Source organism: Cetorhinus maximus, chromosome 1, assembly GCF_964194155.1.
Source record: "Cetorhinus maximus chromosome 1, sCetMax3.hap1.1, whole genome shotgun sequence".
NCBI classification, from domain to species: domain Eukaryota; kingdom Metazoa; phylum Chordata; class Chondrichthyes; order Lamniformes; family Cetorhinidae; genus Cetorhinus; species Cetorhinus maximus.
The window spans coordinates 190,043,040-190,057,483 of NC_135879.1; the positions used below are offsets into that span (position 1 = coordinate 190,043,040).

Genomic DNA, 14,444 nt, shown 5'->3' on the forward strand with positions numbered 1-14,444 from the left:
TTAATCACTTGTACATAATGTTTGCTATTGTCAATAAACTCCAAAGAATATCTCCCTGCCTTTGGCTCCTTGTTCTGATGAGCAGTGTTCATGTCACTCAGATGTGAAACCTTTCTGCACTAGATAAAGGCAGATGTCTCATTCCGGGGCCTCTTCCCTGTGCTTTGTGCAGCCTTCAGACCAAAGTGATAGTCCGGCCTCACACACCCTGGACACATTAGTGATGTGTGCACCTCGACAGTGCTTGTCATTGCTGCCAGAATGTCGTAGGCAGGTGTCACAGAGTACTGTCATTCTCTTTGTGTAATCTCAGCACCTTTAAGGTGGGGCTGGCCCCCATTTATTCAGCATCTGTGACCAGTAATGCTGCGCTCCTGAAGGGGTCAGGAGCTGAAGACGGACAAAGGATCAGGTGCTTTTAAAGTTTTATGGCGGCATCTCCATGATATGACCCTGGTCACAGAGTGCAAGTATGCTGCCGTCTGCCAGACAGGAGTCAGACATTCACAGAGGCAATGTGAAGATCTGTGGAGTGTCCTCACTGCATGTCTTCATTGTCCTCCTGCAATCGAGCGACTATTAGGGCCTCCACTGCGTCTTCATGACAGGAGCATTAACACAGAGGGTATGTGCGCTATCATAAGCCAGACTGGGGTCAAACGTTCATAGGTGGAATGTGAGGATGGTGACTCTTCACTGCATGTTGTCATCATTCTCCACAAATCTAGCAGCTATGAGAACCTCTTGAGTGCTCTTGCCTTATCTGGCCAATGCGAGGGCCTCATTGCCGTAATCATCACCTTCGAGGAGCTCCTCACCCTTATCACTGTCGACATCCACCTCATCGGAGGAGACCTCCAGCTCCTGCATCTCCCCCTCAGCCAGCTCCTCTCCCCGTTGCACCGTCAGGTTGTTAAGGTAGCAGCAGGCAACAACGATGCGCGACACCATCTCTGGACTATATTGTAGTGCTCCACCAGTCCGGTCCAGGCAACAGAACCTCATTTCCAGCATCCCGGTGGTTTGCTTCACCAAGTTGTGAGTTGTAGCATGAGCCTCATTATACCTTTGCTGTGCTGCAATCTGAGGTTGCTGCACGTGTGTCATCAGCCACGTCCTCTGCGGGTAGCCCTTGTCCCCAAGGAGACATCCCTGCAGCCTCTGTGGACCCTGGAAGATGTCAGGGACCTGTGATCGACTGAGAATGTAGGAGCCATGGACACTCCCTGGAAACCATGTGCAGACCTGCAGGATGCGTTTGTGGTGGTTGCATACGAGCTGCACGTTCAGCAAATGGAAGCCCTTGTGTTTGACATAGTTGACTCCTTGTTGCGGCGGAGATCTGAGTGCCATGTGAGTGCAGCCGATCACACCCTGCTCCTATGGGAAACCAGAGATTCAAGCAAATCCAATTGTTTTTGCATCTTGGCTCTCTCCCAGAAGATTTTACTAGGATGTTGCCGGGTCTTAAGGAGTTGAGTTACAGGGAAAAATTAAACAGGTTAGGACTTTATTCCTTGGAGCGTAGAAGAATGAGGGGAGATTTGATAGAAGTTTACAAAATTATGAGGGGTATAGACAGAGTAAATGCGAGTAGGCTCTTTCCACTTAGATTAGGAGAGATAAACACGAGAGGACATGGCTTTAGGGTGAAAGGGGAAAGGTTTAGGGGGAACATTAGGGGGAACTTCTTCATTCAGAGAGTGGTGAGAGTGTGGAACGAGCTACCATCTGACGTGGTAAATGCGGGCTCACAAGTTTTAAGAATAAATTAGATAGATACATGGATGGGAGAGGTCTGGAGGGTTATGGACGAGGTGCAGGTCAATGGGACTAGCGGAGTAATATTTCGGCACAGACTAGAAGGGCCGAATGGCCTGTTTTCTGTGCTGTAGTGTTCTATGGTTCTAAGAAATGCACAAAGTTGTGTGCCCTTGTGAAAATGACATCCATGACCTCATGGATGCTTTTGTGGGTGGAGGCTTGTGATTTCCCACAGAGGTCACCTGTGGAGCCCTGAAAGGAGCCACTGACGTAAAAATTGAGCGCCGCGGTACTTTCATGGCCACCAGCAGTAGATGCCCTCCATGTCCCCGTGGCGCCAAATCCAGCACTAGCTGACAGATGTGACCGACCAATTTCCTAGACATGCGCAGTCTTCAGCGACACTGGTTGTCGGTCATCTGCAGGAATGAAAGGTGGCGTCTATAGACCTTGGGTCTAGCTAGCTGCCAGCCAACGACAGCTCGCTGTGGCTCTTCAGCAGCGTGTGCGGGAACCCCAGCTACCCCTTCTTCCAGAGGGTGCTGCTCCTCCCTTTGTGCAGCCAGGTGCCTCTGTTGCTCTCTTCTCCGTCGTCTATACTCTCTGTATGCCACGGGGCATATAGCTAGTTCACCAGGCTCCTTGCTCCTGATATACCTCCTGATTAAGGGAGGTGGTGGCACAGTGATATTGTCACTGGACTAGTACTCCAGATACCCAGAGTAACGCTCTGGAGGCTTGGGTTCGAATCCCACCATGGCAAATGGTGAAATTTGGAATTAAAAGTCCAATGATGACTATGAAACCTCGTTCTCTAATGTCCTTTAGGGGAGGGAATCTGCCGTCCTTACCTGGTCTGGCTTACATGTGATTCCAGACCCACAGCAATGTGGTTGACTTTTAAATGCTCTCTGAAGTGCCTAGCAAGCCACTCAGTTCTCAAGGGCAATTAAGGGTGGGAGGTGGGCAATAAATGCTGGCCCAGGCAGCGACGCCCACATCCTATGAATATAAAAAAAAGCTTCTCCTGCAGGATGAAAGGGAGAGATGTGTGGGTTCACTTGGGTACTAAGAACCTCTCTTGGTTAAGTCTAAAGGCTCCTTAATGTGTGCTGGCCACCACTTGGATGGCCAGAGTTTAGTGCGCTGCATGGCTGCTCGAAACCCCAACCACCTCTGCCCCATTCCATCTGACCGATTGGTGGCAGCCTTGCCCATTGGGCTGCATGCTGTGCTCTCAGCTCAGGCATTCTCATATCCCACACTGCAAGGCTGCACTGTTAGCTTGAACCATGGAGGAGACTGATCCAAACTGGGATGATGACATTACAAGGGGCGTGAGTGCCTCACCAGTGACTGCTCCATGGCCAGCTTTAGCAAGGAGATTGTACAACGTGCCTAGTCGTCCAACTGTTCTGCAGTCCACTAAAATGCTCATTAGTTTGCAGTCTGTGCCCGAGGGGTGAAAAGCTCTGGAGCACTTAGTGGCACTTTCATACCTCTGCGTTGCTTGAGTGAGCAGATAAGCTAGAGTCCCAATTCCACATATGTCAATGTGGCTGAGCCTGAACTATCTCAGCTGCAGAGGAATTAACACTTTTTATGCAAGGTTTCCCTAATGCATGGCAACTTCCATCCCCCACCACCCCACATGTGCTTGTGTACTACCTTCAACTGTAGGACAGCCCTTGCCCCCATCCTCAAGTCACCACAATCACAGGGCAGCCCTTTCACCCTGCCCCCCCCGCCCCCCGCAATGTGCCTCACCCTTGAGTCCAACAGGCGCTCCAGGCGAGCACTGCTCAACGTTACTGGGCACTCACCTCCGAGTTCCCCTCAAAGTGCAGCTCGCTGAGTGCATGCCTTATATATGCTGTTGTGAAACACGTTTGCATGAGTGGGCGGACAGTCCTGTGTGGGGGCCTGATTCCGGCGGGAAACATGGCCCGCCATTGATGGGCTGAGCGGATGATTGCAAACTGGTTTCTTGATGTTGTGAAACCGATTTCTGGCCTTCTCACCATATTGTCTGATTACACCACCGTGCATGCCCGCTGCCAGCGGGCACAGAAAATTCCGCCCGTGGAGTCAGAAGTTGTGCCTGCAAGTCTCGTGGCACAACTTTCATTTATATACCGTCTTTAGCATAGATTATGAAGTAAAATTTGACTGAGCCACATTAGGAGCTATTAGGATTGTTGACCAAAAGCTTGGTCTGAGGCAGGTTTTATGGAGCATCGTAAAGGAGGAAAGAGAAATGGAGACATAAAGAGGTTTAGGGAGGGAATTCCAGAGTTTAAGGTCTAGGCAACTGAAGTTTTGGCCGTCAGTGCTGTAGGAAAGAAAACCTGGCAACTGCAGAGGCCAGCATTGGAGGAGCATAGAGATCCCGTTGGGTTTAGGAGGTTATAGCGATAGGGAGCAGCGAGGCTAAGGATGAATTTGAAAATAATGATGAGACTTTTTAAAATTGAGGCATTGCTGGACTGGGAGCCAATGTAGGTCAGCAAACAAAGGTGCACCGAGTGAATAGAGCTTGGTGTGAGTTAGGATACGGGCAGCAGAATTTTGAAAGATTTCACGTTCACGTAGGATGATAGGTAGGAGGCCAGTTAGAAGAGTATTGGAATAGTCAAGTCCAGAGTTAGCAAAGGAATGTTTGAAGAAGAGGAGCCCAGGAGTTCTCCCTGGTGTCCAGGCTAATATTTATTCCTCAACCAGCATTTACATAGGATTATGTATAATTAACAGCGCAGAAATGGGCCAATTTGCCTATCTTGTCTATGCTTGTGTTTGTGTTTGACACATCCCTCCATTCACCATACTTCATCTAACCCCATCAACATAACCTTCTCACCCCTTGTCACGCTACAGACATGAAAGCCCCAGTGAGGGAAATGTTGGTTGTTACAGTGATGGGGTTTTCCCAAAAGCCAATATTCAGAAACTCCTGTGGCATCGATACCCACAAGAAGAAAGTGAAGGGTTTTTACTGTACGAGCTCACATTAAGATGACTTATACTTTCTCAACCTTACTTGTAACATTCAGAAACTGGATTTGAATCACGTTTGGATAGATGGGATAAAAGTCTCCTTTTTCTGTTAACCGACAAGGTCATAGTTGAAATCATTTTGCCTAACCTTCCCCCAATCCCTAGGAGCTGTTAGTTCAAGCACAAACTCTCTATAATTTGGCATGAATCGGCGCTCTTTCACAGATTGGTGATTGCTGCTGTGAACATGGGAAAATTCACATGGCTTCAATAAAGGACTGAGTTTGGTGTAATATTGAAGCAGAGAGCTTTACTCTGATTCATGCTGTATCTAATATAGGAATGTTCAACGTTGGAACCACTAAAGGTGATTTCATCTTCATTCCAAAGTTCTTCTCCTTGGTGAGAACTGTTTAAAATAAAAGCAGAAATATTACAGAAAATAGTTGTAAATCACTTAATTGTATTCCATTTTATTTTCAGGGAAAGTCTATTTGATTGAGACCAAGAGCTTGAAGTTTATATTGGGCAAATATTTCCCAAAATAATACCAAAATTGAAAATGTAATCTGCAAATTTTTGTTTTCCAGTGCTAATATAAGTTTGGTAGGATGTCCTCGTGCCTCTACGAATGTCTGTGTGAAGCGGGACTGGAACAGTATTACACTCACTTCACAGCAATGGGTTTACTGAAGTCGCAAGACCTGGTTAAGCTGACCGTGAATGAGTATTCTGTGCTGGGGATACACAATACGCATGATCAAAAACGTTTATTCCAGCTCATTCAAATCATAAAAGCTGTTCAAGAAGAGGAACACGGTGCAGGTGCAAGTACTGACTGTGCCCAGGCAGGCACACTTAATTTATTTGTGGAGAAAGTTAAACCTGGCCCTCGACGACAGTTGAACTTTGAATCTTTGTCCAATAATAAAAGGGACAATGTCAGTCAGGTATCTGATCCCAGTAGTTATCCTCCATTAATATCTTGCGTAAATCAACTTCAGGATACTGCGTCAGGATTGTTGAAGCTTCCTTCACCAGTTGACCAACTACCTGCCAAATTATGTCTAAAAGATATGCACTCTCTTCCTGAGAAGGAACATGGTCGCCCAACAATATTCTCACCAAACAGTACAAGGGTTTGTGACAGTAGTGAAATCCAAAACACAAAAATGATTTTGCACGTTTCAGGATATAATTATGGACTACCACATGCTGTCTCAAGGTATTGGAATGACCATTTCAAGATTGATCATGCACTAATTTCTAGTTCTTTAGAGCTTTTGCAAAATTCCTTTTATATGAGAGAACTTGAGTATTGATGTTATCACATTACATTATGAAAACTAAATTTCACAATATTAAGGTACAATGGATCAACACATTGAATAATTTTCTATGGAGCATCGGTTTGAATTCAGTCCAGATAGATGTGATTGATATCTGCTCTTGGTACTGTGTGAAATGAATTTAAGCATACAGTCCTCTGTTCTTGAACACACAAACAAGGAGCAGAAGTAGTCCACTCAGCCCCTTGAGCCTGCACTGCCATTTAATAGGATCACGGCTGATCTGATAGTAACCTGAAAACTGCATCCCACCTACCGCTGATAACCACTATCACCCCCTTGCTTACCAAGAATCTTTCCACCTCTGTCTTAAAAATATTCAAAGACTCTGCTTCCACCACCTTTTCAGGAAGAGAGTTGTTTGAAGGCTTCGCAGTGCCTTCGACATCCAGCAAGATAAGAATAAAAATGTTTGTTCCTAGGACTTTGGTGGCGTACTCTGTACATGGATGCCAAAAGATACTGCTTTGAGTTTCTCTGATGGCCCAGAGGGCTTCTGGATTCTATTGGGATCACGTGGAGATTTCAAAGGATCTGCACAGTTACCAGATTTTTCATCTCCTACTTAGCATGTTCTTTTTGTTGCTGTTTACTAGCCAAAACCACTTTTCTGTATTTAGAACACATATTTTCTTTAGGGTAGCTGACTCAGTCTATGACAATAGGTCCTTCGGAATGAGTCAATATTTGCATGCAAATGCTCAGTACTGAAAAGTTTGAGGGGGAAAATCCTGGCTTTTATAGAATCATAGAATGATACAGCACAGGATTAGATTGTTCAGCTCATTGCATCTGTGCTGGCATTTTGAAAGAGCTATACATTCCTCTGCTCAGTCCAGCAAAATGTTCTCCTTCAAATCTTTCTCCAATTCCCTTCGGAAAGCTGTTATTGAATTTGCTTCCACCACCCTTTCAGGTCGTAGAAACATAGAAACTAGGAGCAGGAGTGGGCCATTCGGCCCTTCGAGCCTGCTCCGCCTTTCATGATGATCTTGGCTGATCATCCAACTCAATAGCCTGCTCCCACTTTCTACCCATAACCTTTGATCCCTTTCACCCCAAGAGCTATATCTAACTCCTTCTTGAAAGCATACAATGTTTTGGTCTCAACTACTTTCTGTGGTAACGAATTCCACAGGCTCACCACTCTCTGGGTGAAGAAATTTCTCCTCATCTCAGTCCTAAATGGTCTATCCCATATCCTCAGACTGTGACCCCTGGTTCTGGACTCCCCCACCATTGGGAACATCCTTCCTGCATCTACCCTGTCTAGTCCTGTTAGAATTATATAGGTTTCTATGAGATCCCCCTCATTCTTCTGAATTCCAGCGAATATAATCCTAATCAACTCAATCTCTCCTCATATGTCAATTCCGCCATCCCAGGAATCAGTCTGGTAAACCTTCGCTGCACTCCCTCTATAGCAAGAACATCCTTCCTCAGATAAGGAGACCAAAATTGCACACAATATTCCAGGTGTGGTCTCACCAAGGCCCTATACAATTGCAGCAAGACATTCCTGTTCCTGTATTCGAATCCTCTGGCTATGAAAGCCAACATTCCATTTGCCTTCTTTACCGCCTGCTGCACCTGCATGCTTACCTTCAACGACTGGTGTACAAGGACACCCAGGTCTTGTTGCACATTCCCCTCTCAATTTATAGCCATTCAGATAATAATCTGTCTTCCTGTTTTTGCTACCAAAGTGGATAACCTCTCATTTATCCACATTATACTGCATCTGCCATGCATTTGCCCACTCACTCAGCTTGTCCAAATCACACTGAAGCATCTCTGCATCCTCCTCACAGCTCACCGTCCCACCCAGCTTTGTGTCATCTGCTTTCCAGATCAAAACAACTCGCTGCATAAAAAACAAATTCCTTCTGTCACCTTTGGTCTTTTTTGCCAATAACCTTAAATCTTTGTCCTCTGGTTACTGATTCTCCTGCCATTAGGAACAATTTCTCCTTTCTTACTCTATCAAAAGCCTTCATGATTTTAAGCACCTCCATTAAATCTCGACATAACCTTCTCTGCTTTAATGAGGCCAACCCCAGCTTCTCTTGTCTCTCCACATAACTGAAGTTCCACAACCCTAGTATCTAGTAAATTTTGTGTACACCCTCTCGAATGTCTTTACATCCTTTATAAAATGTGGTGATCAGGATTGGACACAATACTCTAGCTGGGGCTTAACTATTGGTTTAGCATAACTCCTTTGCTTTTGTATTGTATGCCTCTATTAATAAAGCCAAGGATTCCATTCAGTTTTTTAACAGTCCCCTCAACTTGTATTGTCATCTTTTTTAGAGATGCTTACTATACCCTCAGATCGCTTTCGTCTTGCATCCCTTTAAAATTGTATATTTAGTTTTTATTTCCCTTCATCATTCTCCCTACCAAAATGTCATACTTCTCTGCGTTAAATTCCATCTGCAATGTGTCTATTTCAGCAGACTGTCCACATTTTCTGGAAGTCAGATATTATCCTCGTTCGTTACATTCGAGTTTTGTGTCTTCTGCAATCTGTGAAATTATGCCCTTTATACTCATATCATTAACATGTATATCAGAAAGTTTAATGATCCTAATACCAATAACCAACACTACCATATCCTTTCTTCCAATCAGAAAACCAACCATACGCCACTACTCTGTGTTCTGTCTCTTAGGCAATGTTGTTTCTATTCTACTACTGCCGCTCTCATTTAATCGACATCCATTTTGCTAATAAGTCTGTTAAGTGGTACTTTATCAAACACCTTTTGGAAGTCCATATACACATAAACTGCACTGTCTTCATCGGCCCCCTCTGTTATTTCATTAAATATTTGATCATGTCAGACATACATAATTTGCCTTTAACGCATTTTTGCTAGCTCTCATTCATTAAACAATGTTTTTCCAAATGATGATTCATTTTGTCTCTGATTATTGGGCTGGATTATATGCTGAGGGCGAGCTCCCCACACTCCAGTGTATTGTTGAGGGTAAGCCCACCTCCAGTTGGCTAGCTCGCCTCGCTTTAATTATTTGGGCGTTGGCTCTTTAATTAGTATGAGGTGGGACTTCAGTCTGTTTCCAGGAGGAAGTCCCTTCTTGCAGAGCTGCTGGCCAATCAGAGGTGGGGAGGGCCCTCCGAGTAACACAGGGAGCCCAAGATGAAGGCCGGCCATATTTCACTGACCAGCAGTCCGCATGGTTAAATGTACCAGGCTACACGTTGGGCACAGGCCTCTCCTGCAGTCAGTTAAATTATAGTGGCAGCGGGATGAGGCTCTTAATTGGGTACTAAATTCCCACAAGGGTCCCGATTGGGCCAAGGGTCGGTGGCACACCCAGCACCTCTCCTGCTGCCTGTAAAATCCTGGCAAGGATGCGGGCTGGCGGGTCATGCTGTCGATTGCAAGGGGCCCTGATTTATTGGCCACCTGCCTGTTCTCTCGCCCACGGGCGGCCCATAAAATCTAGCCCATTGTTTCTAAAAGATCCCCCATCGCCGATGTAGCCTGACTAGCCTGTGGTTCCTGAATTTATGCCTCTTTTTAGTGAAGACAGAGACAAAGTACTCATTTAATGTCTCAGCCATATTCTTTATCTCCACAAGGTCCTTTTTGGTCCATAATCAGACCACCTTTCCTTTGACTATTCTTTTACTATTTATATATTGATAAAATACCATTGGATCCCTTTCATGTTACCTGCATACTTGTACACTCACTTTGCCTCTCCTGTTTCCTTTTTCAGTTGTTCTCTTCTTCTTATGTTCAGTTTTGCTCCTCTACTCTTATGAACTATACCTTTATCATAGGCCTTTTTATGTTTTATTTTAATCTCTATATCTTTAATCATTCAGCAATGAAAAGAGCTTTGGATGCCCTTCTTCCCCACCCCCTCTCCCTGCTTGGAAATACACCTAGTCTGTACTCAAGCTGCTTCTGCCCAGTGCACATTATTGGTTTACTTCCCAATCTTTGATTCCAGTCCGCATGGGGCAGATTCCTTTTCAAAATCCTGAAATTTGCCACCATCTAGTTGAGTTTTTTTCATGCTTGGTTGTTCCTAGTCTGTTCCCATATTACTAATGATACTACTACTAAACCTAATGATATTGTGCATAATGCACCTCCTGGTGTGGTAATAAGCTAAAAAGACTAGAAGTTCCTAGGTTCCAGGCCAGTGCAAAAGGACAATTTTTAAACTTCTCTTTTAAAGGAAAGAGTATTAATGGGAACAGCAATTAGGTTCGACTATATTGTAGTGAAATGGGAGCTCCAAAACTATACTGACTCCAAAAATTCATAGATCAGATCATACACTTCTGGTAAGTTTGCTGGAAGTTGAGCAGAAGGAACAGGAAATCAGCTAGGATCCAGATATGCACCAGAACCTGGCTGTGGGCAGAATTGCCATTCACCTCAAACACAGCCCTTGCTGACAGAGCAGGTGGGGCCAGATGAAGGAAATTCCATAGAATTTCTTTGACATTTCCTTATCGCCAATGGGATACAATACTTTTGAGCCATTCTGACATTCAAAGCTATAAATACATAATTGACAGGAAGTGATTCTAACATTTTATCTACCATTCTTGACTTGCGAAATTTCTAAAAATTGGTTCTTGAGACGTAGATGCATTAATTGGCCATTCCTACTTGCCCTAGAAGATGGTGGCGTGCCTTCTCCTACATGGTGCATCATTCTTAAGATGAATAAATTAAGATTTTGATAACACTTCTCATGTACTTGGATTAACCCAAAGTGCTTCACAGGTAATGAAGTGGAGTCACTTTTGTAATGTAGCTAGTCAATTCATCAGTTTCTGGAATTATTTATTCTGTACATTTATATTCCTAGGCCTGTGAACCCTGGGAAAGAACAGTCATGGATGGAGATTGAAAAAATCCGTGTATGTGTTAGAAAGCGGCCTCTGGGAGTACGAGAAATGCGACGTGGAGAAATTGATGTTGCAAAAGTGGAAGAAAGGAAATCTGTCCTTGTTCATGAAAAAAAGGAAGCGGTTGATTTGAAGCAGTACCTCCAACAAGTAGGATTTCTTATTTCTCTTTGTTAATTTCTTCAACTTTAAATGTCGGCCAGTGAATATACAGTGAATGCCTTTTTGGAGTAGTTTCAGTTTGCTTAGGGGAAAAAAATCATCAGTTCAGTTCATAAAAGAATAATAGTTATATGCTGTTAGAAGACAGTAAGTCATTGAAGGGTTGAATGATGAGCGATCTGAATTGCAAAATGTGTTCTGACCTTGAAATATGATCCCCACACTTGCATTCTTCAGAATACTACTGATTGCACTTTCCCATAACATTGCTGATGGACAAATATTTGTATATTTTCTGCTATTCCATTTCTCACCTGCCTGTGTTACATATTTGTTTTGACCATGGGAACATTTTTCGAAGGACTTTGTTACCCGTAAGGAAATTTATTGAAACTTCCCCATGATGTCACTTTTTACATTTTGTTATTCTTGTGTTCAGATAGTTGCCAGGGACCAAGGAGTAACATTTTTGTCATGGAACAATGATAAATGAAATTATTTAATCATGTTCCATAGATTAATATAATTGTTTAAAACCAACATATAAAACATAATTACTACCAACAGGATCCTAGAAAATGACACTAGTATGGTCATCACCAAAAGCTGGCTCAAAAAGTTTATTCTCAATAGTTGTTACCCATACCCAACCCTGAAAGGCAGTTAGTGAAACATAGATGACTTGTGTGCTCAAATCATGTTACTGAAATTTACTTCATAGCATTTCACAGGGAGATGACATGCTTCACTTAAATCAGGAGGAATCGCTGCGAATCAGACCTGGAGGAGTGTACAGCAGGTCAGGATCAGGAAGAAGTAAACTGGGAGAAGTGTGCAGCAGCTCAGGATCACTGTGGAGCAGGTGGGGAGGAGTGTGAAGCAAATCGGGATCACTGTGAAGCAGACCAGGAGGAGTCTGAAACAGTACAGGATCATTTTGAAACAGGTGGGGAGGAGTGTGAAGCAAGAAGGGATCACTGTTAAGCAGACCAGGAGTCCGGAGGAGTCCGAAGCAGTACAGGATCACTGTGAAGCAGGTGGGGAGCAATGTGCAGATCAAGATCACTGAAGTGAGAGAGAATAGAAAAATCAAACTGTGACATCACAGGAAGGTTATGATTTTAATGGCTGGTGAGTATTGTAGCTTGTTTTCCTTTCTCCAAAATTAAGGCGCAGCGAAATTAAACATTTCAATTTTTTTGATAATAAAGGTTAAGTAAAGCATTTCAATTAACCTCCCTATATTTAAGAGACAACAGAAGAGGAGGAGTAGCTGGTCAGTTTTGTTTTTAAAGTAGTAAGCTTTATTATCTACTAAATAGAGGAAAGGCAGGGCAGCTCTGACCCCTGTAATGTATGTCCTGTTCCATGTGGGAACTCCAGAGCAGTTCCTGTGTCCTGGATAGCCATATATGCAGGAGGAGTAGTCAACTGCAGCTGCTCAAGCTCCAGGTTTCGGAGCTTGCGCAGCAATGACACCAGCTGCTGCTCACCTGTGAATTTGAGAGCTTTGTGGCTAGCACATTTATAAATGTGGTCATTCCACAGCTTAAGAGTGTGCAGTGAGACCTCCAGGAAGCTGAGAAGAAATAGGCAGGTAGTGCAGGAGTCTCAGTGTATCTCACTCTCCAAACAGTATTCAGTTCTGAATACTGATGAAACTGATGGTTCACCTGGGGAGTGCAGCTAAAACCAAGTCCATGGAACCACGGCTGGCTCAGCTGTACAAGGAGGGGCATAAAGAAGATGAGAAGAGCAATAGTGATAGGAAATTTGATAGTTAGGGGAACAAACAGGCTGCAGATGTGCATCCAGGATGATATGTTGCCTCCCTGGTGCAAGGGTCAAGGATGTCACTGAAAGGTTGCAACGCGCCCGGAGTAGGGGAGGGTGAATAGCCAGTGGTTGTGGTCCACATCAGTACCAATGACATAAGCAGAAAGAGGACTGTGGTCCTGCAGTTAGAGTTTAGATAGCTAGGTAGGAAATTATCAAGTGGGATTACTCCTGGCACCATGCCCAAATGAATATAGAAAAAGGAGGATAGAGCAGATGAATGTGTGGCTAGAGAGATGGTGCAGGTTGGATGGCTTAAGATTCTTGGGATATTAGGATCAAATCTAGGGGAGATGGGGCCTGCACAGGCCTGAATGGTTGAGGCTGAACAGAGCTGGGACCAATTTCCTTGCGGGGTGCTTTGCTGGCGCTGCTGGGGAGGCTCAAATTAAGTTGGCAGGGGTGTGGGAACCAGGAGGTAATACTAGAGAGGAAGGCCAAGGTGTACAGAGTATTGGGAGAGACAAATAGCACCAAAATAAGGTATTAGGAAATTGTACGGTATTAGGTGGGTTCCGCGTAAGAGAAGTAATGAAGTCTACATTAGAGTTATAGTGCATGTATGTGATTGTGTGGAGTGTGATGAATAAGATTGGTGAGTTGCAACTGCAGATAACCACTTGGAAATATGTTGTGGCTTTTTAAAAATTCATCAATGGGATGTGGGGTTCGCTAGCTGGGCCAGCATTTATTGCCCATCCCTAGATACCCTTGAGAAGGTGGTGATGAGTTGCCTCCATGAACCGCTGCAGTCCATGTGGTGTGGGTACACCCATTGTGCTGTTAGGAAGGGAGTTCCAGGATTTTGACCCAGCGACAGTGAAGGAACAATGATATATTTCCAAGTCAGGATGGTGAGTGACCTAGAGGGGAACTACCAGGTGGTGGTGTTCCCATCTATCTGCTGCCCTTGTCCTTCTAGATGGTAGTGGTTGTGGGTTTGGAAGGTGCTGTTGAAGGAGCCTTGGTGAATTCCTGCAGCACATCTTGTAGATGGTACACACTGCTGTTACTGTGCGTCGGTGGTGGAAGGAGTGAATGTTTGTGGATGTGGTGCCAATCAAGCGGGCTGTTTTGCCCTGGACGTTGTCAAGCTGCTTGAGTGTTGAGGGGGCTGTACTCATCCAGGCCAGAGGGGAGTATGCCATCACACACCTGACTTGTGCCTTGTAGATGGTGGACAGGCTTTGGGCAGTCGGGAGGTAAGTTACTCGTTGCAGAATTCCTAGCCTCTGACCTGCTGTTGTAGCCACAGTATTTATATGGCTAGTCCAGTTCAGCTTCAGGTCAATGGTAACCCCCAGGATGTTGATAGTGGAGATTCAGTGATGGTAACGCCATTGAACCTCAAGGGGCGATGGTTGGATTCTCTCTTGTTGGAGATGGTCATTGCCTGACACTTGTGTGGTGCGAGCGTTACTTGCCATTTGTCAGCCCAA

At 44.6% G+C, this 14,444-nt stretch overlaps 1 protein-coding gene across 6 annotated transcripts in view; it reads left to right on the top strand.

Annotated features, from left to right (window-relative positions):
• The window catches only part of LOC144686144 (kinesin-like protein KIF24), a 127,204-nt gene that overhangs the window by 8,111 nt on the left and 104,649 nt on the right, over positions 1-14,444 (top strand). For 5 of the 6 annotated variants that reach the window (XR_013577880.1, XM_078551289.1, XM_078551292.1 and 2 more), the window contains exons 2-3: positions 5,349-5,983; positions 10,968-11,157. Coding sequence is in view for 4 of the 6 variants with exons in the window: in XM_078551289.1 (XP_078407415.1) it covers positions 5,370-5,983; positions 10,968-11,157 (804 nt within the window). In the remaining 2 variants the exon portion in view is untranslated. Of the gene's footprint in view, positions 1-5,348; positions 5,984-10,967; positions 11,158-11,900; positions 12,301-14,444 lie in introns of those variants that run through there. The other variant, XM_078551293.1, reaches the window with a different exon arrangement.